The sequence below is a fragment of the Felis catus genome, chromosome B1 (genome assembly GCF_018350175.1).
Source record: "Felis catus isolate Fca126 chromosome B1, F.catus_Fca126_mat1.0, whole genome shotgun sequence".
Lineage (NCBI taxonomy): Eukaryota > Metazoa > Chordata > Mammalia > Carnivora > Felidae > Felis > Felis catus.
In genome coordinates this window covers 95,612,693-95,640,568 of record NC_058371.1, presented here as the reverse complement: position 1 = coordinate 95,640,568, position 27,876 = coordinate 95,612,693, and the positions used below count along the sequence as shown (strand labels likewise).

The 27,876-nt window shown below is 35.6% G+C and overlaps 1 protein-coding gene across 6 annotated transcripts in view; it reads right to left on the bottom strand.

Moving 5' to 3' along the window:
• The window catches only part of SCLT1 (sodium channel and clathrin linker 1), a 226,360-nt gene that overhangs the window by 151,534 nt on the left and 46,950 nt on the right, over positions 1–27,876 (bottom strand). For all 6 annotated transcript variants that reach the window (XM_006930868.4, XM_045055874.1, XM_045055873.1 and 3 more), the window contains 4 exons: positions 20,880–21,015; positions 12,403–12,525; positions 10,185–10,250; positions 5,418–5,488 (listed from right to left, as the gene is read on the bottom strand). In XM_006930868.4, the coding sequence (XP_006930930.2) occupies positions 5,418–5,488; positions 10,185–10,250; positions 12,403–12,525; positions 20,880–21,015 (396 nt within the window). The remainder of the gene's footprint in view (positions 1–5,417; positions 5,489–10,184; positions 10,251–12,402; positions 12,526–20,879; positions 21,016–27,876) is intronic.

Genomic DNA, 27,876 nt, shown 5'->3' with positions numbered 1-27,876 from the left:
CAGAAGACAGGAAATAATAAAGATTAGAGTGAAATGAATGCTACTGAAACCAAAAAAACAAAAACAAAAACAAAAACAAAAACAAAAACAAAAACAAAAAAACAAAAAAACAAAAAAACAAACAGAAAGATCAATGAAACCAGAAGCTGGTTCTTTGAAAGAATTAAAAACTTTGATAAACCCTTCACCAGTTTGATCAAAAGAAACAGGAAAGGACCCAAATAAATACAATCAAGAATGAAAGAGGAGAGGCCACCACCAACACAGAGAAATACAAACAATAATAAGAGAATATTATGAGCGATTATAAACCAAAAAAACAGCAATCTGGAAGTAATGGACAAATTCCTAGAAACATACAAACTACCAAAAGAGAAACAGGATGAAACAGAAAATTTGAACAGATCCATAACCAGTAAAGAAATCAAATCAGTAATCAAAAATCTCCCCCAAAACAAGAGTCCATGGCCAGATAGCTTTCCAGGGGAATTCAACCAAACATTTTTTTTTTTTTTTAATGTTTATTTTTGAGACAGAGAGAGAGACAGAATGAGCAGGGAAGGGGCAGAGAGAGAGGGAGACACAGAATGTGAAGCAGGCTCCAGGCTCTGAGCTGTCAGCACAGAGCCTGACACGGAGCTCGAACTCACAAACTGTGAGATCATGACCTGAGCCGAAGTTGGACACTTAACCGACTGAGCCACCCAGGCGCCCCTTCAACCAAACATTTAAGGAAGAGTTAACACCTATTCTCTTGAAGGTGTTCCAAAAAATAGAAATGGAAGGAAAACTTCCAAACTCTTTCTATGAAGCCAGCATTACTTTGATTCTAAAACCAGACAAAGACCCCACTAAAAAGAACTATAGACTGATTTTCCTGATAAACATGGATGCAAAAATCCTCAACAAGATATTAGCCAACCGGATCCAACAATACATTAAAAAAATTATTCACCACGACCAAGTAGGATTTATACCTGAGATGCAGGGCTGGTTCAATATCCACAAAACAATCAATGTGATGCATCACATCAATAAAAGAAGGACAAGAACCACATGATCCTCTGAAAAGATGCAGAGAAAGCATTTGACAAAATACAGCATCCTTTCTTGATAAAAACCCTCAAGAAAGTAGGGATAGAAGGATCATACCTCAAGATCATAAAAGCCAAATATGAAAGACTCAACACTAATATCATCCTCAATGGGGAAACACTGAGAGCTTTCCCCTTAAGGTCAGGAACAAGACAGGGGTGTCCACTCTCACCACTGTTATTCAACATAGTATTAGAAGTCTTAGCCTCTGTAATCAGACAACACAAAGAAATAAAAGGCATCCAAATCGGCCAGGAGGAGGTCAAACTTTCACTCTTTACTGATGACATGATATTCTATATGGAAAACCCAAAAGATTCCACCAAAAAACCTCTGGAATTGATTCATGAATTCAGCAAAGTTGCAGGATATAAAATCAATGCACAGAAATCGGTTGCATTCCTGTACACCAACAATGAAGCAACAGAAAGAGAAACCAAGGAATCAACCTCATTTACAATTGCAACAAAACCCATAACATACCAAGGAATAAATCTAACCAAGAGGTGAAAAAATTATACACTGACAACTATAGAAAGCTTATGAAACAAGTTGAAGACAACACACACACAAAAAAGGAAAAATATTCCATGCTCCTGGATAAGAAGAATAAATATTGTTAAAATGTCGATACTACCCAAAGCAATCTACATATTCAATGCAATCCCTATCAAAATAACAGCAGCACTCTTCACAGAGCTAGAGCAAACAGTCTAAAATTTGTGTGGAACCAGAAAAGATCCAAATAGCCAAAGCAATCTTGGAAGAGGAAACCAAAGTAGGAGGCATCACAATCCTGGACTTCAAGCTGTACTACAAAGCTGTAATCATCAAGACAGTATGGTACTGGCACAAAAACAGACACGCAGATCAATGGAACAGAATAGAGAACCGAGAAATGGACCCATAAACGTATGGCCAACTAATCTTTGACAAAGCAGGAATGAATATCCAATGGAATAAAGACAGTCTCTTTAGCAAGTGGTGCTGGGAAAACTGGACAGAGACATGCAGAAAAATGATCCTGGACCACTTTCTTACACCATACACAAAATTAAACCCAAAATGGATGAAAGATCTAAACATAAGACAGGAAGCTATAAAAATCCTCAAGGAGAAAGCAGGCAAAAACCTCTTTGATCTTGGCTGCAGCAACTTCTTACTCAACACATCTCCAGAGGCAAGGGAAACAAAAGCAAAAATGAACTATTGGGACCTTATCCAAATAAAAAGCTTCTGCACAGCAAAGGAAACAGTCAGCAAAACTAAAAGGCAACTGACAGAATGGGAGAAGATATTTGCAAATGACATTAGATAAAGGGTTAGTATCCAAAATCTGTAAAGAACTTGTCTAATTCAACACCCAAAAAACCAAATAATCCAGTGAAGAAATGGGCAAAAGACATGAATAGACACTTCTCCAAAGAAGACATCCAGATGGCCACTGACACATGAAAAACTACTCAACATCACTCATTATCAGGGAAATACAAATCAAAACCACAATGAGATACCATCTTATACCTGTCAGAATGGCTAACATTAACTACTCAAGCAACAACAGATGATGGCGAGGATGTGGAGAAAGAGGATCTCTTTTGCACTGCTGGTGGTAATGCAAACTGATGCAACCACTCTGGAAAACAGTATGGACGTTCCTCAAAAAATTAAAAATAAAACTACCCGATAACCCAGCAATTGCACTACTAGGTATTTAGCCAAGGGATACAGGTATGCTGTTTCAAAGGATCACATGCACCCCCATGTTTATAGCAGCACTAACAATAGCCAAAGTATGAAAAGAGCCCAAATGTCTATTGATGGATGAATGAATAAAGAAAAGTGGTGTGTATACATACAATGGAATATTACTTGGCAATCAAAAAGAATGAAACCTTGCCATTTGCAGTTACATGGATGGAACTAGAGGGTATTATGTACACTAAGTGAAATTAGTCAGAGAAACAGAAACATCCTAGGACTTAACTCATATGAGGACTTTAAGATACAAAACAGATAAACATAAGGGAAGGGAATCAAAAATAATATAGAAACAGGGAAGGGTATGAAACGTCAGAGATTCTTAAATATGGAGAACAAACAGAGGGTTACTGGAGGGTTGTGGGAAGGGGAATGGGCTAAATGGGCAAGGGGCATTATGGAGTCCGCTCCTGAAATCACTGTTGCACTATATGCTAACTAACTTGGATGTAAATTAAAAAAAAAATTATAAATAACCTAAAAAATAAATAAAATAAAATTTCAAGCCCACCACTACTACGTTCCCCTCATAGCAGGCCCCCCAAGGTAGGCCTCTGGGACCATGTCTGAGTTTATGCTAATGAAGTGACACAAGGTAGGAATGGGAGCTGGGCCATGCTGGAAAGTGAAATCAGGTAATTAGAGAGTTGAGGCTTTGAGCCATGTAATATAGGCCTGACTTCTTGACCTCCAGGGAGAGAAGGTAGACTGGAGATTGAATTCAATCAAAAGGCCAATGATTCAATCAGTCATGATATTTAAATTGCAAAAGTGTAGTCAAATAATGTTTTATTGGATGACACAGTCATTGAGAAATATCATTAAAAAAGTAAATTTATTTAGATTTAAAACAAATCATAGGCATATAATAAAAATACAATAAAATGTCTGGACACTAAGGCTTAGGTCAGCTTCCTAGTTGGTGAACACAGTGATGTGCCAGGAGGGTGCTGCACCCTAGTTCCATGGGCAGAGGACATGAGAGTTCTAATTTTGAGATCTTACTAGATCTCACTCAATGGGTCTCTTCTTTTGGCTGGTTCTGATTTGTGAACTTTATAATAAAATTTTAATCATAAGTATAGTGCTTTCCTGAGTTCCCTTAGACATTGTAGAGAATTACTGTGGGGACACTTGTATTTGGAGCCAGTTGGCCACGAGTGTGGGTGGCCCGGGGATCCCTAAACTTGAATCCTAGTGAGGGTTCTTATTGGGGATTGTGCTCTTAATCTGTGGAGTCTGGACTAAACATGGTTAGTGCCAGAACTGCACTGTAACTTGTATACTTTCATACTATCTAGAGTTTTCTCTAATGGACTTATATTAGTTTTATAATTAAAATAAGACACTTCCATTTGGAAGAAAGAGAAATAAAATCTTGGGATTGAATACTATTTTAAAATGTAAAATCATTATCAAAAGAAATATAGAGGACCAAATAAGAGCCTTTGAGTAGAAATGTCTAGGGGAAAAGAATGTAAATTTATTTAAATTAAATTAAAAAGCTGATAAAGGCATAAAATTTTGTGAAATGCATTCTTCTTTTTTTAAAATAGTAAAATGTTATTTTGTGGGGCCAAATACATGATGGTGTAAAAAACGAAATAAATAGCAAGGTTCATTTAACAAACAGAAACTTACATTTTTTTAATAAAATGTAAATATATACTACAATTTAAAGATATTTCTAAGTTACTGCATCATAGAGCAAAACCCTATTATGATTATACTTTTAACTTTTCAGTATTATGATTAAGGGGGACAAAAAGTGAAAAAAAAGTTTTGGTCATTTGGAGCCCAATGCCAGGCTTGATTACACCAACCCTGAAATCATGACTGAGCCACAATCAAGAGCCGGATGCTTAACCAAGTGAGCCACCCAGGTGCCCCTAAGTTGCCTGATTTTTAAAAACTCTCTACTGGCTTTCTTGTCTTCCTCTCTGTTCCACTTTCCTCCTATTGGTGCTCCCTGGTATTACATTTCAATAAACTACATGCTTTGACACCCTTTTCTCTGGGTCTAATTACAGGGAAATACAAAGAAGATATGTGCAGAAAAAATGTTTCTAAGGGAACTGATTTTATTCCATAAGCACTGGTTTTACTATCATGGAACATCCTTTCATGTGTATATTAATAGATGCCTCCTCACTAATTGTCTTGATTTCAATCTGCCTTGAGAGAAGCTTAAAAGGGAAGAAAAAAATTCATGGAAAACTCATGGAAAAATGATGGCATCATCACTTGCTCTGAAGTAAAATAATTTCTTTAAAAATTTATTTATCTTGAGAGAGAGAGAGAGAGAGAGAGAGAGAGAGAGAGAGAGAGAGAGAGAGTGTGTGTGTGTATGTGTGTGAGTGGAGGAGCGGCAGAGAGGGAAGAGAGAATCTCAAGCAGGCTCCAAACTATCAGCATGGAGCCCAATGCAGGGTTGGAACTCATGAACCAAGAGACCATGACCTGAGTCGAAATCAAGAGTCAGAGGCTTAACCAACTAAGCCACCAGGCATCCCTGAAAAAAAAATTATCAATAAAATAACAAAATTCATTTTTGAATTTACCTAAGTTGTTTTCGGAGTTGCTCAATTTCCACATTTTGTTCAGTTACTGTTTTCAGAAAGTGTTGGTTAGTCTGCCACAAGAAAAAAAACAGAAACGTTCAGTATTAGAACACTTAAAACTACATCTTCAAAGACTAACTACAGGGCATAAAAGTAGAAAAAATTAAGTCATGATAATGATTAGCATTTTTGACTGTAAAATATAACCTTGGCAATATTTCCTCACCTTTACTACATTAGGGGATGTCTGCTTCACTTCAAACCATGTGCATCTGTTTTTCTACGTTTTAGGTCTTTCCTTGAATATTTGAACCTCCTTTATTCACTTAACTGCCCAGAAGGTGACAGGTGTTGCAGAATTCATGTCCCCAGTATGCTCTGGAAGAGCTCGATAACAATGACTGAAGAGAACTGGTGTGTAAACATCTCACTCTCCTCCTATGCTCCATGGTGGAATAAGTCTGAGCCTGTTATACAAAGGCTTCCAGAGTTCATTGGTAGGATTCAGTCTCAGTTACCCACAGTGTTAACTGGCATGATTCTTAAAAACCCTTTGGCTACCTTCTCTTCCTTTCCCAGTCTCACTTCCCCATTTCCTTACTGGTGCTCCCTTGTATTATCTCCTAAATAAATGACATGCTTTAGAATCATTTTCTCAGGGTTAGCCTGCAAAGGAACCTAAAGTAAGATATGTAGCAGTCTTCCAACTGTAGAAAAAACTTTTTTTAAGGAAATTGATTTTCTTCTGTAAGTGCTGGTTTTATCACAAAGGCACAGATCCCTTATCCTTATCATCTTTATCTATATGCCTTATAGGTAAAGTCATACAGACTCCAGTTACTTCATAATCCATAGTCTTGATTTCAGTTTCTTCCCATCCGAACAAATCATACATACATCTGTCCAAATGCTTCTCCCCAAAGCAGTTTTCATTGTGCTTCTATCATATTCTATTCAATTTCATTGACTCCCCCTCCCTCCCTCCTTCCGTCTTTCTCCTTCCTTCCTTCCTTCCTTCCTCTCTCTCTCTCTCTCTCTCTCTCTCTTTCTTAAGAGAGTGTGAGTGGGGAAGGAGCAGAGAGAGAGGGAGGGATCTGAGGAGCCAAAGCAGGTTCTGTGCTGCCAGCAGCGAGCCCAACATGGATCTTGAACTCAAAAACCTTAAGATCACAACCTGAGCCGAAGTTGGATGCTCAACTGACTGAGCCACAGATGTGCCCCACGGACTTCATATTTTTCATACACTATTTTATTTCTTCCTGAAATCAGAATTCCATCCTGCCATCATTTATCTCTCTCACATCCTGTGTGGCCCACTCACTTTAAGACAGAAATAATTGTTTCCTTTCTATATTTTGATAAAATTTTATATGCATTTTTACAATACACATCACATTATATTCAAACATTATATTTAAAGTTCATGTATTCCTGGCGAAAATATGAGTCATTTATTGAAGACCACCTTCTCCCAGAATCCTCAGTGAATGCCACATGATTTAGTACATTCTAAGTACCTAAACCTTTAAGGAATAAATGAATGAATGTCTCCATTGAAACATGGAAGAGTTTGAAGACTGCATCTTTCTTTATTTTGGGAAGCAGGCTACTGCAGACCAGAATTTAGTGGTCCATTCACAGACCATAATTTAAGAGGCCAACTATCACACACAGGAAAAGAAGGCTAGAATTATGAAAGGTAGGTAAATTATACCATATCAGAATAGTTAAAACGAACAAACTGGGTGCAGCACTGGGCATGAATCAGGAAAGACCTAATGGTTACATGTAAATAATTGAAGGGTTGACTTGAAGAAGTGAGCTTGTTCTATGTTACTCCAAAAGATAAAATCACATATCAATGGGAGGAAATTTATGAAGATTTTAGTTTTCTAATAATCAGAATTCAAAAGAACAGACTCTTTGGGGAAGTGATAAATCTCTCACAAGGAATAGCTAAAGCATAGGCTAGATGATCATTTAACTGAAAAGCATTTAATGAAAGATGCCTATGTCATTTGAGGAAATAGATGACTTTAAAAAATTTTTTTTTTCAACGTTTATTTATTTTTGGGACAGAGAGAGACAGAGCATGAACGGGGGAGGGGCAGAGAGAGAGGGAGACACAGAATCGGAAACAGGCTCCAGGCTCTGAGCCATCAGCCCAGAGCCCGACGTGGGGCTCGAACTCACGGACCGCGAGATCGTGACCTGGCTGAAGTCGGTCGCTTAACCGACTGCGCCACCCAGGCGCCCCGACTTTTAATATAACTTCAAATTCTCCTGTCAAGCAATCTCAATGACTTCAGTCCAAACTAATTCACATCTCTGAATTCTTCTATGTCTGTAATGCACCATTAATGTTTTATTACATATACTGTCATAGCATTAACATAATTAATGCTTGTGTCTTTTACCAATTGGGAACACCTTAAAAATAAATGACATAGAGCAATTAGGAGAATTATAAATTGAAACTGTGAATTATAAAAAGCTAGTGTTAGAAACTAACACACTTGATTTGCTAGCAAGCCTAGTAGAGCTCAACAACTGCAACTGAATATGGCTTTGGTGTTTTGTATTTGTCATTACAAAGAAAATTAAATACTATATTAATATTCTAGAGTCTGAAGATTCATAAAGGTCCAAGGAGGCATCCCTTTCAATCATCAATCATGATTATTTCATATGTCATCCTGTTTTACCAAGTAGGACAGGAATTTATGGTTAGATGCACATTTCTCTTGCAACCTTTAACAGTGAAAGGAACTTAATATGCAATTAGCAAATATTTTTGAGTAATTTTATAGAGATGAACAAATCTCAAAAAAGAATATTATTTCACTAAGAGAACCTCTAGGAAATATCAACTACTATTATATAAATAAATATATACTTGTAATAAATAAATATAAACTTGTACTTTTACGTATCATTCACATCACTTCCATATGTTACAAAAGTGCACTGGTCATGAAAGATAATTACTTCTTGTATACTCACCAATTTACTGTACATAATAGGGACTGATTCCATTAATCAGCTTATTATGAATTCAGGAAACTTTTTTATGGAACTGCTTGATTTTTAAAGGGTACTTTTCTTCAAGTCTGATTTTTACTCAAACGTGCTCCTATGCCTATGCTCTGAATGCTCTTTGAGACATACAAAATCTTTACAATCAGTTAGCTATGTCTCTTCACATTTAGCAGTCTTGTTTGCCACCTGATAGGTACATTAAGAAAAATTCTTAAGTTTCAAAATTTCTTTTACCATTTTCCTTTATTTTAACCACCAAGACAGCTTCTTCTTTGCTCACTCTCTTTCATCTCTTATATCCATCTTGTCACTCCTTTATCACTTTTGGCTAAAATCTATGAATTCTTGTGTCTTAGAAAATTTTTAATGCATTTCCTATGAATACTCAAATATTTGCTTCCCATGACTTTTATCATAATGATTTTGGGTTGCTTATAATAAAATAGGAGCTCTGTGGTATAAGGTAACAGAGGATTATATAATCCCTGAAATTCTAGGAGATACACTGAAAGAATGAATAATTGTGATAATAGGTTAAACTACTGATTTCATGCAGAAATATGATTTCCTGATTATGGATATTAGTCATTTAGTTCTGGAGAACTTTTAATATTATTTTTAAAATGTCTAAGAAGTATATCATCAAAAACTTTAAGTGATTAAAAAATATAAATAAGGCAAAATTTATTTAATAATTTTTTTGCATGGTTAAAGGAGAAAATTTTGAAAGGTAGAAAAAATTAGATAACTTACTTTTGATGGCACAACTCCACTCTTAAACAAAGACATTTTCATTAGGTACTAACAAGAATTAGCAGAGTAACTAAGCAAAATGAAGAAAAGAAAGAGAGGAATTACCTGGGATGTCATAATTATATTACTCAACAATGAGGTAAAATAAAATTCCAAGAAGAAAGGAAAAGGAGACAAAAGAAGAGAAAAAGAAAAGTGAGAGGAGAAAAAAGGTAAAGAGTAGAATTAGGAAGGCTAATTACATTTCTTTTAGAAAAATATTAAAGGGAAATTTAGATATACCAAATAATACTGGTGGTCAATCCACTACCAAATGATCCTTAACGTTCCATTATTTTTAAGCAATTGGTCTTTTAGTTTATTTAACAGTTCTACAATTCTTATTATATACCTAGCAGTGTGCTACACGAAATGGTAAGAATAAAGAATGAGAGGGGTGCCTGAGCGGCTCAGTCGGTTGAGCGTCTGACTTCAGCTTAGGTCATGATCTTGCGGTCTGTGAGTTCGAGCCCTATGTCGGGCTCTGTGCTGACAGGTAAGAGCCTGGAGCCTGCTTTGGATTCTGTGTGTGTCTCTCTCTCTGTACCAACCCTGCTTGCACTCTCTGTCTCTCAAAAATGAATAAATGTTTAAAAAAACAAAAAAGAAAGAAAAGAAAAAAGAAAGAATAAAGCATGAGTCATACTCTTGAGAAGCTCACAGTCTAGAATACTCTCAGGAGATCCTACCTAGGACCCTAAGATAACCATTAGATTAGGTGGTATTTCAGAGAGATTTTGGCTTTAGATCTCCAGTAAGTTTTGTGAATTCTGTCATGCTATTGAATGTAAAAGATAAAAAAGAGGACTGCCTACTTATCTTAATTTCACGTAACACAGGATTTTCTGTTACTGATTTTTATTAGCATAAATAATATTTATAGTGACAATTTCTAGTTTGTATAAACAAGCACACTAAATGGATACTTTCACTTACCATTTCTATGTTCTCATTAGTAACATGAAGTTGCTTGGTCAGTTGTTGAAAATTGGTCAGTTGATCCTATAGTAGGAAGGTAGAAGTGTACATAAATAGCATTCTGTACAACAGACATAACCTGTATGTAAAATTAACCTAAAATCAAGTCTAAATTCATTGTGCCTAAGTTTAGATGAAATTACTTGCCTTTCTGTTATTGTGTGAATTAACAGTTGAAGAAATAAGACAAAAACTTTTAAAAATGATTACAAAAAATGAATGTATTTATTTTTTATGTAAGACCACTATTTCTAAAAATTGGTTTATTAGTAAATAGACATGCTAAGAGAGACATTGCATAATTTTGGAAAACTACATTCAAACCTACTCAAAACCTGTAACATAAAACCCTGGCACAGGAATTATTGTCCCTCTATCCCCCTTTTAAAATTCTCATGGCTTGGATTTTTAAGTTATGTCATTATCTGTTATGATCCTGTTAAACACAGTATGTGCAGGGGACACAAAATTGGAAGGGGCTGTTAATATGTTGGATGACAGAATTAAAGACTGATAGATAACTGGGGAAATAAGGACAAAGTATTATTTGTAAAGTCTTGTTCAAAAAAAGAAAACTAACTGCATAGCTACAGTACAAGAATAAAGGTAAATAACACAGGACTTAGTAGATTGACCTAAATGAGGAAAACAGCCTCAAAGAACTAGATTGTATTAGAAATGGTTTCTAGATCTCAAAAGTAAAAGCCTTTTCTTTTTGATAAAATGCTATCTATCTATATACACATATCCATACACAGACACACTTTCAATTTTTTTTTTGACACAGAGAGAAAGAAAGAGAGGGGTGGGGGAGAGGGAGAGAGTGGCAGGGAGGGAGAATCTTAAGCAGGTTCCAAGCTCAGTGTAGATACCTACATGGGGCTTAATTCCATGACTCTGAGATCATGACCTGAACTGAAATCAAAGGTCAGTCACTCAACTGACTGAGCCACCCAGGCGCCCCCACACTTTTGAGTATAGTTGACACACAATGTTACATTAGTTTCAAGTATACAACCAACACAAGAGAGAAGTGATTCAACTTCTCTATACATCGTGCTATGGCTCACCATGAGTATAGCTACTATCTGTCACCATACAATGTTGCTATAATATCACTGACTATATTCCCTATAATGTGCCTCTTATTCTTGTGACTTATTCAGTCCATATCTGGAAGCCTGTATCTCCTCTTCACTCCCCTTCACTCATTTTTCCCATTCTCCCCGCTCCCCTTCTCTCAGAGGTAAACGTCTTATGGCTCAGACTACATATGGGTTATTTGCAAACCAGGGAATATATAGAAAAATCATTTTGTAAAGTGCAAAGCATCATGTAAGCATTATTATGACTCCTTTAGGTAAAAATTCCCAATAATGCTGATGATAATAGGAACAATCTTAAACTGGAATTTGAAAAGTCCATAAATGAGAATTAAAGAAAGGCGTGATAACCAATGTATTTACATAGCTGCCTTCTCAAAACCCATAGAAAAGGAATCAGAATTGGGATTACTCTACAACTGTCAATGTTCCCAGCAGAAAAAGAATCAATGGAAGGATAAAGGAGGCAGATTTTTCAAGGAATGGATGGTCTTGTGACATGGTAAGTTCATGTCAACAGAGGTATACAGCAAAAGCTTAATGTCCACTTTGACAATATAAAAATCATTCTTTGGATAGAAAGAATGCCTTAATAATCATTAAGATCTCTTCCTATTATAAAACTCTAATCTGATTAACTTATGCTAAAACACTTGATACCTATCTTAGAAGTCACATTAAGGGTGTTAATATTTTCATCTTACATGACGTTGTCACTATATTTGAGCAGGTTTCTTCACTGGCCATGATCTAATAAATAGTTTCTGTCTTAAGCAAGGTAGGAAATTAACAATATAAAAGTTTGGGGGTCCATTTATACAGAATCATCTTATACCTGCTTCTTAGAACTAAATACAGCTTCCATTGCTAATTTATATTATAAAACCTAATGTACAATAGGCACTGCTTTGACAAACTGTCCAAGAAATATCTAATCAGCAAAGATCTATTTAACATAAATAACACAATGGACACTTAGGCATTCCTCTTCAAAACTGAGTTTCTCCAGAATGAAGATATATAAGAAAACTATGAAAACTGATATGTAAGAAAACTATGAAATCCAAGATTACCTTTTGTTTTTGACTTTCAACTACATGAATCTGGGCCTCAGTCATATATTCCTGGTAAAGTCTCTGAAGTCTGTCCAACTCCTGAGAAGCAGTCTGCCAGAGTTCCACAGCCTGAGTTTTTTCCTATAAAACAAAAAGAATCAAGAATTCACTAAATTATTAGTAAGCTATTACACAGTACAAATGAATCATATTCTTTTACAGAATGAATTCTTATATATAAAGTCACAAAAATATAAATAAGACTGTGTAAAGATGGTATAATCGTACTATTTTTGATGATATGCACTTTGTATTTTTTTTAATCTTTTTTTTTTTCTTGTCAGGGGGAAGGGCAGGGGGAGAAGGAGAAGAGACTCTCAAGCAGGCTCCATGCCGGGCATCAATGCAGCACCCGATTCCATGACCCTGAAATCATGACTTGAACTGAAATCAAGAGTCTAGACACAACCGACTGAGCCACCCAGACGCCCTGATATGCGCTTGTGTTAATAACACTTTAGAGAAGAACCCAAAAGATGAAATTTCTTATGTTGGAATTTTTTTATTATTTCATAGCTAAAATTTAACTTTTTAATTTTTTTTAATGTTTATTTTTGAGAGAGAGAGAGACAGAGCATGAGCAGGGGAGGGGCAGAGAGAGAGGGAGACACAGATTCTGAAGCTGGTTCCAGGCTTTGAGCTGTCAGCACAGAGCCCAATGCGGGGCTTCAACTCATGAACTATTGTTGATAGTGCTGCTGTAAACATGGGAGTGCATGTGCCCCTCTGAATCAGCATTTCTGTGTCTTTGGATAAATTCCTAGCAGTGCAATTGCTGGGTTGTACGGTATTTGTATTTTGAATTTTTTAAGGAACCTCCATACTGTTTTCCAGAGTGGCTACAACAGTTTGTATCCCCCCTAACAGTGCAAGAGGGTTCCCATTTCTCCACATCCTCGCCAACATCTGCTGTTTCTGGAGTTAATTTTAGCCATTCTGACCAGTGGGAGGTGGTATTGTGTTTCCCTGAGGATGAATGATGTTGAGCATCTTTTCTTTGCTTAATTTTTTTTTAATGTTTATTTATTTTTGAGACAGAGAGACAGAGCATGAGTGATGGAGGGGCAGAAAGAGAGGGAGACACAGAAGCCAAAGCAGGCTCCAGGCTCTGAGATGTCAGCATAGAGCTTGAGGTGAGGCTTGCACTCACGAACCATGAGATCATGACCAGAGCCAAAGTCAGACGCTTAACCAACTGAGCCACTAGGTACCCCTTGAGCATATTTTCATGTGTCTGTTTCCATCTGGATGTCTTCTTTGGAGAAGTGTCTATTGATGTCTTCTGCCTATTTCTTCACTGGATTATTTGTTCTTTGGGTGTTGAGTTTGAGATGTTCTTTATAGATTTTGGATACTAACCCTTTTTATCTGAGATGTCAATTGCAAATATCTTTTCCCATTCTGTTGGTTGTCTTTTAGTTTTCTTGACTGTTTCCTTTGCTATGCAGATGCTTTTTGTCTTGATAAGGTCCCAATAGTTCATTTTTGCTTTTATTTCCCTGCCTCTGGAGACATGTCAAATAAGAAGTTGCTGTGGCTTAGGTCAAAGAGATTGGTGCCTGTTTTCACCTATAGTATTTTGATGGTTTCCTGTCTTACATTTACGTCATTCATCCATTTTGAGTTTATTTTTGTATATGGTGTAAGAAAGTAGCCCAGTTTCATTCTTCTGCATGTTGCTGCCCAGTTCTACCAGACCCGTTGGCTAAAGAGACTTTTTTCCATTGGATACTCTTTCCTTCTTTGTTGAAGATTGGTATATTTGTGGGTCCATTTCTGGGTTCTCTATTCTATCCCATTGATCTGTGGGTCTGTTTTTATGTCAATACCATACTGACTTGATGATTACAGCTTTGTAATACAAGTTGAAGTCCAGGATTGTGATGCTCCCAATTCGTTTTCTTTTTCAACATTACTCTGGCTATTTGGAGTCTTTTGTAGTTTCATACAAATTTTAGGACTGTTTGTTCTAGCTCTGTGAAGAATGCTGGTGTTATCTTGATAGGCATTGCACTGGATGTCTAGATTGCTTTGGGTAGCATCAACACTTTAACAATATTTATTCTTCCATTCCATGAGCATGGAATGTTTTTCCATTTGTTTGGATATTTTTCAATTTCTTTCATAAGCTTTCTATAGTTTTCAGCATACAGATCTTTTACCTCTTTGGTTAGGTTTATTCCTAAGTATTTTATGGTTTTTGGTGCAGTTGTAAATGGGATTGATTCCCTGATTTCTCCTTCTGTTGCTTCATTATTGGTGTATAGAAATGCAACCGACTTCTGCACATTGATTTTATATCCTGTGACTTTGCTGAATTCACGTATCAGCTTTAGCAGGTTTTTGGTGGAGTCTTTCAGATTTTCTATGTAGAGAATCATGTCATCTGTGAAGAGTGGAAGTTTGGCTTCTTCTTTGCCAATTTGGATGCCTTTATTTGGTTTTGTTGTCTGATTGCTGAGGCTAGGACTTCCAACACTACGCTGAACAACATTGGTGAGAGTGGACATCCCTGTTATTTCTGATCTCAGGGGGAAAGAGCTTGGTTTTTCTCCATTGAGGATGATATTAGCTGTGGTCTTTCCTATATGGCTTTTATGATGTTAAGATATGTTCCTTCTATCCCGAGTTTTGTGAGGGTTTTATCAAGAAAGGATGCCATGTTTTGTTGAATGCCTTTTCTGCATCTGTAGACAGGATCATATAGTTCTTATCCTTTCTTCTATTAATGTGGTGTATCACATTGATTGATTTGCAAATATTGAACCAACCCTGCAGCCTAGGAATGAATCCCACTTGTTCATGGTGAATAATTCTTTTAATGTACTATTGGGTTCGATTTGCTACCATCTTGTTGAGAATTTCTGCATCCAGGTTCATCAGGGATATTGGCCTGTCATTCTCCTCTTTAGTGGGGATTTTGGTTTTGGAATCAAGGTAAGGTAATGCTGACTTCATAGAATGAGTCTGGAAACTTTCTTTACATTTGTATTTTTTGGAACAGCTTGAGTAGAATGTCTGGTAGAATTCCCCTAGGAAGCCATCTGGCCCAGGACTCTTTTGTTGGGGGATTCTTGATAACCCATTCACTTCTTCACTGGTCTGTTCAAGTTCTCTATTTCTTCCCATTTGAGTTTTGGTAGTATATGAGTGTCTTTGAATTTGTCCACTTCTTCCAGATTGTCCAGTTTATTGGCATATATAGTTTTTCATAGCATCATCTTACACTTGTACTTCTGTGGTGTTGGTTTTACTCTCTCCTCTTTTATTTGTATCTATTTGGATCCCCTCTCTTTTCTTTTTGAAGTCTGTCTAGGGGGTTATCAATTTTTTTTATTCTTTCAAAAAGTCAGTTCTTAGTTTCATTACTCTGTTTTACTGTTTTCTTTTGGATTCTATTTATTTCTGCTCTAATGTTTATTATTGCCCTTCTTCTGCTGGCTTTGGGCTTTATTTGCTTCAGCTTTTCTAGGTGTAAGGTTAGGTTGTGTATTTGGGACCTTTCTGACTTCTTGAGATAGGCCTGAATTACAATGTATTTTCCTCTTAGGACTGCCTTTGCTGCATCCCAAAGGGTTTAGACTGTTGTGTTCTCATTTTCACTTGCTTTCACGTATTTTTAAGTTTCTTTTTAAATTTCGTTTAACCTATTCATTCTTAAGTAGGATGTTCTTTAACCTCCATGTATTTGGGGGCTTTCAAGTTTCATAGTATTGTGATCTGAAAATATGCACGGTATGATCTCAATCTGTTTGCACCTGTTGAGGACTGTTTTGTGACCCAATATATGATCTATTTTGGAGAATGTTCCATGTGCACTCGAGAAGAATGTGTATTCTGCTTTATTATGAAAAATTCTGAATATATCTGTTAAGTCCACCTGGTCCAATGTGTCATTCAGAGACATTGTTTCTGTACTGATTTTCTGCCTAGATAATCTGTCCATTGTTGTAAGTGGTGTATAAAAGTCTCTTACAATTATGGTGTTTATCAGTAAATTTGCTTCTGTTTGTGATTAATAGATTTATATAAGTGGGTGCTTCCACACTGGGTGCATATTTACAATTATTAAAACTTCTTGGTGCAGAGAACCTTTAATTATGATATGCCTTTTTTGATTTGTTACAGTCTTTCTTTTCAAATCTAGTTTGTCTGATGAAAGTATGGCTACTCTGGCTTTCTTTCAACGTCCATTAACATGATAGATGGTTCTCCATCCCCTCACTTTCAAGGAGTCTCTTGTAGGCAGCATATTGATGGCTCTTGTTTTTTATCCATCTTGAAACCCTATGTCTTTTGATTGGGGCATTTAGTCCATTTACATTCAGAGTGATTGTTGAAAGATATGAATTTAGTGCCATTGTGTTTTCTGTAGATTTGATGTTCGTGGTGATATCCCTGGTCCTTCTGTAGTCTTTGCTGCTTTCCACACACACAGTACCCCTTAGGATCTCTTGTAGGCCTGGTCTAGTCATCACAAACTCCTCTAGTTTTCTTTTTGTCTGGAGAACTCTTTTTTTTCTCCCCTTCTATTCTGAACGACAGCTTTGCTGGATAAAGGATTCTTGGCTGCATAATTTTCCTGTCCAGCATGTTGAATATTTCCTGCCACTCCCTTCTGGCCTTCCAAGGTTCAGTGGACAAGTCTGCTACTACCCTTATGTGTCAACCCTTGTAGGCTAAGGATCATTTGTCCTTAGCTGCTTTCAGAATTCTCTCTTTATCTTTGTATATTGCCAGAGTCACTAGGATATGTCATGGTGTTGACCTGTTCTTGTTGATTCTGAAGGGAGTTCTCTGTGCCTGTTGGACTTGGATGCCTGTTTCTTTCCCCAGATTAGGATAGTTCTCAGCTATAAATTGTTCAAATAAACCTGCCCCTTTCTCTCACTCTTCTTCTTCTGGAACTCCTATGATATGGACACTCGTTTCATTTCATGGAATCACTTAGGTCTCCAATTCTCCCCTTGTGATCTAGTAATTTCCTCCCCCCTGCCTTTTTCTTTTCAGCTTATTTTCCAAAATTTTATCTTCTATTTCACCTCGTCTCTCCTCTGCTTCTTCCATTCTCGCTGTCACTGTTTCTAGTTTATTTTGCATCTCAGTTATAGCATTTTTTAATTCATCATGACTAGTTCTTAGGTCTTTGATCTCTGCAACAAGAGTTTCTCTGGTGTCTTCTATGCTTTTTTCAAGCCCAGTTGTTAGTCTTATGACTGTTATTCTAAATTCTTGTTCAGATATATTACTTATATCTGTTTTGAACAATTCTCTGGCCTTGCTTTCTTCTTGAAGAAATCTTGAATTCTCTTTTGGGGAGAATTCCTGCGTTTTGTCATTTTGACTAAGTTTCTGTGTTTTGTGTTTTAAAAGCTTCTTCTGTGTCCTGCACCTGAGTGTACTACTATATTAAAAAGGGGTCATACCCTATCCAGGCCTGGCACTCCAGGTATTTTTGTTATATGTGGTGTGCACTCTGTTGTACATTTTGGCTGCTCATCCTAGTGATCAGTACTGTGCAGAGCTCCTCTTTGCTTGTAGTGGCGGAATGTGTGGGCCTTCAACCAGATGTGCTTTAATGTTTTTGATGAAGTAACCAACTCATCCCCCAAAAAAGGAAAGAGGGTGGAAGTCTTATCCCATAAAAAGAGAAAAATGAAAAGGGAGAAAAGAAATCCAAATAGAGAATCAAAAAACTATAAGGCTAAATTCAGGGAGAGAGAGAGGAAAATAAAGAAGAAGAGAGAAGTTGGAAAAAGAACAGAATAAAAATGACTAATAATATATACATATAATATATTATTATTTATACACACATGTATATATATATATATATATATGTATATAAGAATTGACCAAAAACAAATCAGAAACTTTGAGCCTGATTCCAAAAGAAACATTAAAAGAGGGAAGAGAAAGAAAAAGAAAAAGAAAAGAATAAAGGAAAACAAACAGAAAAACAAATAGAAACACTTGTGTGTTGGTGCCGGGGACCAGTGGCTGTGCTGTTCTGGAGGAGAGGCCAGCTGTGTTGTATCAGTCAGTCTTCTTCCATTAAGTAAGCAGTTGCCATATGGGCAGAGTTTGGTGTAAACTGGTCTCGCCTCCACTAGGGGCCACTGAGGTGCTCTCTTAAGTCCCACTGTGTTGGTGTTAGTGTTGGGGAGAAAAATGTCAACCCCCCAATCTCTCTTCCCTGGACTGGGTATCTCAACCCACGCTGTTCAGGCAGTCCTCACAGAACAGTTAGGGGAGTCAGCTTGCCCTGATCCACAGTTCCTGCGCCTTCTAAGTGCTCAGCTGGGATTCATAACCCAAAGTCTCAAAGGACCCAGTTCAGTGGGACTCCTTTCCCCCGTTCTGGAGTAGAGCCACCCGACCCTGATGATTTAAAAGGCCTTTGGCTGGCATCTGCAGGGTCTCTTTTCCTTGGGGAGGCAATATACCGTCTTCACAAAGTACTCCAAGAAGGGGACTGTTCTCTCCCAGTACTCCTCTGAGATTCTACACCATGCTATGTGCTTTGGAGCTGGCTTCCTCCTCCCCAGAAGCATGAGCCAAGGCTTCCAGCTTGGTTCCACAGAAAGCCACGCACTTTTGAAATCTTGTTTCAGCTTCTAAGGCTTTTTTGCGAAATAGAACCTGGTACTCTCCATATTTTTTGTTCCTCAGTCTGTGGTCCAGAGAAGTTTTCCTTTTGTGCTAATTTGACATTGGAATTTCACAGCCCCTCTCTTTCTCTCCCTTTTTTCTCTCCACAGAAGGGGTTCCCTCCCCTCTGTGCCTATGCCGTTTTATCTCCCCCAATTCACATACATGTACTTGGAATCTGCCAAGCTGTCTCCCTACAACAGTGGAGATACTCCTGCCACTCTGCATATCTATTTCCTGGATGTTCAAGTGATCTGACCGAAATAGAGCTATGTTTGAGGGACAAGGAAAATCCCAGTCCCCCTACTTCTCTGCCATCTTAACTTCTCCCTCTCCAATTTCTAGTTCTTGCTTTTCAGTTTTACTGAAGTATGATTGACAAATAATCATTGTATATACTTAAGGTATATTAACAGAGGGTTGTTTTACATATGGTCTACCACAATCTATTAAGGACTACTGAGAATTGTACATTGTGCATCAGCTTTTGCTACCTGGTTAGAAAGCATTCATAAGCTTCAATTAATTTTCATTCATTTCTATATAAATATTTAGAAATCCTGATAATACTAGTTTGAACAGAGTAAAGAGCATGCTTTTTCAAATTCCTTCCCTTTACACATTAAAAAAATAAAATCAAGGGCGCCTGGGTGGCACAGTCGGTTAAGCGTCCGACTTCAGCCAGGTCACGATCTCGCGGTCCGGGAGTTCAAGCCCCGCGTCAGGCTCTGGGCTGATGGCTCGGAGCCTGGAGCCTGTTTCCGATTCTGTGTCTCCCTCTCTCTCTGCCCCTCCCCTGTTCATGCTCTGTCTCTCTCTGTCCCAAAAATAAATAAACGTTGAAAAAAAAAATAAAAAAAAAATAAAATAAAATCAGAGTTAAATACATGCTCCTTTATCAAGGTACATATAGCCTGCCTGATTAAATTCTCAATTTCACAAGTATAAAAATTTTAAAACCAAATTTCTAGGATATAAAAAAAGTGGTTTTTCATAGATAACGATAAAATCAAAATCACAATAAAGAATTTGTAATCTCCATTTATAAATGAGGAAACTGAGGCACGTAAGTAGAAAGTAGAATGAGATTCAAATCCATACAAGTTATGAGATGCCTAGAATAGAAAATTATAAATTAAAATTAAACTCCTTTATGTATAATCACAAAAATGTTCAGTGTAGAAAACAGGATATATGTATGTATAATATATATATATGTATACCAAATACATATATATACGTATACCAAATACATATATATACGTATACCAAATACATATATATACATATATATATAACAAATACATACGTGTGTGTGTGTGTGTGTGTATATATATATAAAACAAATATTTCAATTACTATGAGGGAGGACAAAAGGAGAGAAAGTAACTTGGAGAAGTATAATTTTGAAAAAATATAATTCTATGATCTTAGAAAACTGAAGAGAACACAGTATGAAAATAAAACACAGAAAAATGAAAAATGTAAATTTAGGTGAGTGAATAATTTTAAAAATTTTCTTGGGAATTAAAATATTTTAATAAGACATAAAAATCACGTCAAAAGCTTTATGACTCAATTAAAACATACATTTTGTAACTATATTTATAACAATTTAGGGAGGGTATATATTATACGTTTTGTTAGCTGTTAAATGTATCTTGTAGAAAATCAGTATGTATTAATTTTGCTGTTCCACTATTATCATTCATAAATAATGATTAACAGAGATTTAAAAAATTCTGTTAATTCAGAATAAAATTTTAAAAATATATGTCACTCACTTGATTGGCTAGTTGTAATTGTTCTTGAAGATTCCTGACTGTTTCATCATCTGTATATATATCATTTCCCATATCTGTGCCAAAGGGAAGGGTCTCCAGTTGCTTTTCAACAGCATCTTTTAATTCACTGTGCAACCTTCAGAAAAAAGTTAACACAATAGTAATATAAATTCATTTTACTAGCAGTAATCACTTTCAGAATCAACTAAAAAAACATTTTGGTCAGAAATCATTCTTTAAAATGAAAGTTCTTCACACAAAAGTCATTTTTAAGTAGCCCTCAAAAATTAGAAGTTTTAATCACCATTAAATACTTCACTACAAGTGTAAAAATATAACAATTTCAAACGCACTAAATTGTCATAATTAATTCAAGCATAATTCAGTTTGTCCTAGAAAGATTTAAATTTTTCAAACAGGTAAAATTCAGATATTACACCCTATTAATTGATGAAAAAGCCATTCAGAAATGTAAATACAACAATGGTTTCATCTAGTCAATTAAAAGGAAATGTGATATAAAATTCTGTAGAATTATTTATTTTTTCCATTGCATTTCATAAATCTCAGTTGACTTACTAGATCCAGTTAATAAACAGAATAAAATTGTTGCTGGTTATGAAATCAAGACTATTAGTAGAGGCACAGTATTCAGCTAGACCATAACTCTGAAAGCCTTAAATTCAATTTTAATGTTAACATTAAAGTAAGTTACACATATGTATTATGTTTTAAACAGCTACCAAAAAAAAAGTTATAGAAAGGTACATCTAAAAAGACAGATTAAGTGTTTTATTTTAAAACCTAAGAGGAAGAAAAAATAAATTGTAATATCGGAGAAACTTGAAAACCCTTAACTCATATAATTATAAGCAGAAATGTTATTTATAATAAACATATCTCATGGCAAGTTTCCCAAAGAAACTGCCTCCACCTATTTAAAATAAAGACAATTATCTACTGATATTAAAAATCTCCATTGAAACTAGAAAACTTCAATTTAATATTTAGAATATATTTACTGAAAACAAAGTTCATCAAACACAGTTTGGATAATTTAGGAACAACAAGAAATTACTCCCTAAGGAAAGTACAGAATTTGCTAATTATTTCCTAGTTAAAAATTTTAAAAGTATTTAGAATTATCAATAACACAAAGGTTCATATTTTAAAATATTTCTAGTATTTTATGTTTTTCACTTTTATTCAATTTTTAACTCTAGTTCTAGTATAGTTAACAGTGTTATATTAGTTTCAGGTGTACAATATAGGAATTCAACAACTGCATACATTACTCAGTTCTCATCACAAGTGCACTCCTTAATCCCCATCATCTATTTCACCTATCCCCCCACCCATCTCCCCTCTGGTAACCACCAGTTTGTTCTCTATAGTTAAGGGTCTGTTTCTTGGTTTATCTCTTTTTCTCCCCACTGTTCATTTGTTTTGTTTCTTAAATTCCATGAGTGAAATCATACAGTATTTGTCTTTCTCTGACTCATTTCACTTAGCAACTCTAGCTCCATCCATGTCACTGCAAATGGCAAGATTTCATTCTTTTTTTATGGCTCAATAATATTCCATTGTCTTTATCTACAACATCGTTTTTATCCATTCATCTATTAATGGACACTTAGGCTGCTTCTATAATGTGGCTACAGTAAAAAATGCTACAATAAACACAGGATGCCGCATATTATCTTTTAGAATTAGCGTTTTTGTATTCTATGGGTAAATACCCAGTATTATTATTATTGGATGGTAGGGTAGTTCTATTTTTACTTTTTTGAGGAACTTCCATACAGTTTTCCACAGTTGCCGCACCAGCTTGCACTCCCACCAACAGTGCACAAGGATTCCACATCACTGCCAGCACCTGTTTCTTGTATTTTTGATTTTAGCCATTCTGACAGGTATAAGGTGATATCTCATTGTAGTTTTCATTTGTATTTCCCTGATGATGGGTGATGTTGAGCCTCTTCAGATGTTGGGCATCTATATGTCTTTTTTGAGGAAATATCTGTTAATGTCGTCTGCCCAGGTTTTTGTGTTTTTTTTTTGTTTTTTTGTTTTTTTTTTTTTTTTTGCTTTTAGGTTTACTTATTTGAGAGAGAAAGAGAGAGTGAGCATGAGCAAGGGAGGGGCAGAGACAGAGAGAGGGAGTGAGAGAATCCCAAGCAGCCTCCACACTTACCACAAAGGCTGACGTGGGGCTCGATCTTGCAAACTGTGAGATTATGAACTGAGCCGAAATCAAGAGTCAGACGCTTAACAGACTGAGCCACCCAGATGCCCCAATATGTTGAAATTTAATATAATTACTACTATTTGGGGGCTTAAATCTACTATCTTAGTATTTGCTTCCAATATGCCCTATTTTGATTTTCTCTCCTTTAATGCTTTCTTTTATTTTAAAAAATGTGTTTATTTTAGATGACTCTATTTAAAAAAGACTTAATTGTTTAGCAGTTTTAGGTTCATAGCAAAAGTGAGCAGAAAGTACAGAGATTCCCTAATATATCCCTTGACCCCCTTGCCATGACCTCCCCCACTATCAACATCCCCCACCAGAGTGGTACATTTTTGCAACTGGTAAACCTACACTGACACCATTACCCAAAGTCTATAGTTTACATTATGGTTCACTCTTAGTATTATAAAACATTCTATAGTGACGTGTATCCATCACTATAGCAGCTTACAGAATGGTTTCACTGCCCTAAAAATCCTATGTGCTCTGCCTTTTCATCCCTCTCTTCCTTCACTTCCCTCCCCGCAGCTCCTGGCAACCACTGATCATTTTATCATCTCCATAGTTTTGCCTTTTCTAGAACGTCATGTAGTTGGAATGATACAATATGTAGCCTTTTCAGACTGACTGCTTTCACTTAGTAATATGTTTAGGGTTCCTCCATATCCTCTCATAGCTTCATAGCTCATTTCTTAATATTGCTGAGTAATATTCCATAGGCTGGATGTACTACAGTTTATTTATCTATTCACCTATTGAAGGACATCTTGGTTGTTTCCAAGTTTTGGCAATTGTGAATAAAGGCAGCATAAACATTCATGTGCAGGTTTTTGTGTAGACATAAGTTTCCAATTCCTTTAGGTAAATACCAAGGAGTATGACTGCTGAATTGTTATAGTAAGATGATTTTAAGAAACCACCAAATGGTCTTCCTAGGTGACTGTACATTTTGCTTTCCCACCAGCAATGACTAAGAGTTCCTGTTGTTCTATACTGGTTACTTTTTATTATTCTATTTTTCTACTTTATTAACTTGGCAGTTATATGATTCTTTACTTTCACTGTCTACCCTAGAGATTAAAACACACACACACAGAATTAACAAAACTCTAAAATAAATAAGTATTCTATTACTTTTGGGCAATGCTGAAACCTGAGAATACCTTAACTGTATTTACCCTTTTCCCAAATTTATGATATTGCTGCTTTGTATTTTAATTCCCTACAAATACTTTAGAAACATTATTATTGTTTCAGAATAGTTAATGTGATATTCATTACACTTCCTCCCTTAGTTACCCTTTCCCCTCTTTTTGTAGAATATCCTTTTAGGATTTTAATTTTGCTACTGGTAATTTTTTCAATTTCTTTTCATCTGAAAATGTACTAATTTGACTTCTAGAAAAACATTTCACTAGATACATAATTCTAAATTAAGAGTCCTTCTTTCAGCACTTTGAAGATATTGCACTGTCTCCTGATTTCCATCATTTGTTGAGTAGTCAGTTTATGTCTTATTGCTATTTCTTTGAAGACAATTTTTCTGCTTTGAACATTTTTAAAAATGGTCTTTAAATTTGTATTTAATGTTATAGCCATGTATCTAGATACAGATTGTTTGCTTGTTTTTGTATTATCCAGCTTATGATACATGCTGTTTCCTTAACCTGCAGATTGAGGTCTCTCTGTCCTCTCTTTCTCAGGCTTAAGTTATATGAATTTTAGTTTTCACTATTTCCCTTATGTCTCTTACATTTTTTCTATCTCCTCGTCTCTGTGATCTTCACTCTGAATATTTCCTTCAGACTTGGACTGTATTCCATTAATTCCCTCTTCAGTTATGTCTTACTTCATTACCATATGTTTTCAGTTCTGAATTTGTTTGGTTCCTTTTTTAGAGTTCCCTATCCCCTTATCAACATTCTCAAAATTTTGTCTGTTTTCACTGAACATATTAAGCATAGTTATTTTAAAGGCCAATCCTGCGGATTTTTTTTATATTGTCTATTATTTATCATTGTTTAAAACTATGCTCTTTAAGATATGAGCCAGATATTACATGGGGAGATATTTTGAGGCCTAGCAATAATGTTATCTTCCTATAAAATGGTCCTTTTTTTTTTTTTTTTTTTCTTCTACATGTGGCTAGTGGCATTATCAATCTCTGAACAGAGATTCAGGTAATTCCAAGCTATGTTTTAGATCTTTTTAGGAATACTAGATTTTTGGGGTCACTCTTACTCATAGGGTACCCCAACCCAATGCCCGAAAGCTTACTGAGCCACTGAGCCTCTAATCTGATGGGCTCTGACTTTCCATTTGAATCTCTCTAGCTCTGTTAATTTGTTTCAAGCCCCATTTTTCAACCTTTACCTACTCCAGAATAACGAGATATACCTATGAAGGCAGCTCCAAATGCAGGCTCATATCCCTGGATTTCATTATTTTCCTGGTCCTTCCCTAGAATTCTCCAATGAGTTCATTCAAACAGATCTGACTGTTGTCAAATATCTGTCCCAATTTCTTGTTTTTGTCTAGAATTTCTAGTTTTTGTCAGAAGGAGTCTGATTTACCTAGTCTGCCATCATTGTAAACAAATATCTCTAGTTCACTTATTTTCAATTTTATTTTCCAATTAATTACAAATGTTCTGAGTACTAGTTTGGCTGCATCTCACTAGTTTGATATGTTGTTCATTTTAAGAAGTTTTTAATTTTTTTAATTCTTTTCATCTCAGGAGTTAGCTGAAAACGTAGTTAAAAATTATTTGTGCCTGTTTTTTGTTATTTCAAACTTTACTGTAGGTGTGATTTATGACTTTTTAAATTTGTATCTGTGTACACGATGAGTAGGGTTTGCAGTCCATGTCTATGTTTACAAAAGTTTCATAGGCCTTTGAAAACAACAGTATATTCTTGTCGGTTGAAATGAGTGCATACAAACATATACCCACATACTCAAACTTATTATTTGTTCTTTCCTTTATAGCCTTATGCTTATTTTTATCCTACAGACTTATTTTTGTCCTTATTTTCTTTGAAAGATAATTGTAATAATATATTTGTAAATGCTTATTAAATGAATTTTATCTAATTCTCCAAAGATATTAGAAATATAACTGAGAAAATAAAACTATTTAATTACCACAAAGATTTAAGGAATTAATCTTTTTCAAAGCATTCCTTTTTTATGTTTTTTGAAAGTTAGACACTAATAATTATGTTCAACAAACATTTGAAGGGGTATTACATAGAAGATAGTAAGAGTTCTGGTTCTCATTGTATTTATTCAAATATATAATAATTAAGTCAAAATGTAAGAGCCTGAGGAAAATAAAAAGAAGAAAGTTCTATTATTTTGGACAGCTTGATAGTAAGAAGAGAAATCATACAAAGCTTTGTGGAGGTAAACAATATTATCCTTATTATTAATAACTAGTAGCATTCACTTTTTCTGCTGCCACCACTTATTAGTTGATCTCTACTTTCTAGTGCAATTTCTAGAAAAATCCAATCTTACTGGTTTAGCTAGTTGCAAAACTGATTTGCTGAGGGAACAGGTAAATATGCCACAGTTAGGAAGCTGGACAATCAGGAAGCAACTATACCTACTGCTGGTTCCAAGATCACACATTCTTAGATGAGATCCTGGGATTAGGATTACTGCCAGTTAGGATAACCTGCAGAACACCATGCTTTAGCTTCAACAGAAGTAGCTGCCCAGAATTATCGGCTCTAGAGCTACTCTACACTTGTTAGATTCTCAACCACAAAAACAGACCTCAGATACTGCTTCTCTTCCTACTTATCTCCTAATTTAGATCTCTTACAAGTACTTATTGTTAGCAGAACCTAATTCATATCCTGAACTAGATTTCAGTTTTCCAGCCTCTTGCACTACAGGAATACACACTTAAAAGAGGTTGGAACAGCCAATCTATATCATAGCTGCATTACTTACTATGACCGCACAATTTAATTAAATATGACCCAAAGTGATACACTTAACATATAAAAGAGTTGTTTTTTTCCCCCCCATGAAACCTGGACTGAAAATAAAAGGCTCAATGAAGATGAGTCATTAAAGAACTGCTAGTGAATTAAGGTAAGTAAAATAACTACAAAAACTCAGGAAAATTATAAAATCACAGAAGATCAAAAGATCAAAGGGATCTCTAAGTTTTTACTCTTCAAAGAAACAAACTGAGAATTATAAAGAATGCATTTTATAGTTTATGCATAAAAGATGCTAAAGCACTGTTCAACAGTGTTATGTATACAGTAGTAAATAGAAAAGACAAGGGTCTTGGTCTCGTGAAGGATACATTTTACTAGATAAGACAAAAAATGAGGAAGCGAATAAATAATTTCAAGTAGTAATAGGTGCCAAAAATAAAATAAAATTATATTAGAGAAAAAAGAAAAGGGAAGAGCATAGAAACAGCTAGATAATATGGTCAGGGAATGTTTTCCTGATTAAAAAAACCTGAACAAAGGGAAGGAGACAGTGCCATGCAGATCTGAAGAAGAGCATTCTAGGCAGAAGAAACGGGTAAGGTGTTCTGTTAGAAACTGGTCTGCCAGGTTTAAGGAAGCCAAGTACGAAGGCTGGCATGACTAGAGATTAGTACTCAAAGGGAACTGTGGTAAGAGTGTATGTATGTACACATAAGTATACAAAAACAAACTCAGTTATAAAAACAAATATAGAGAAAAAAGAGACATAGCTCTGCCTTTATGAGATTCA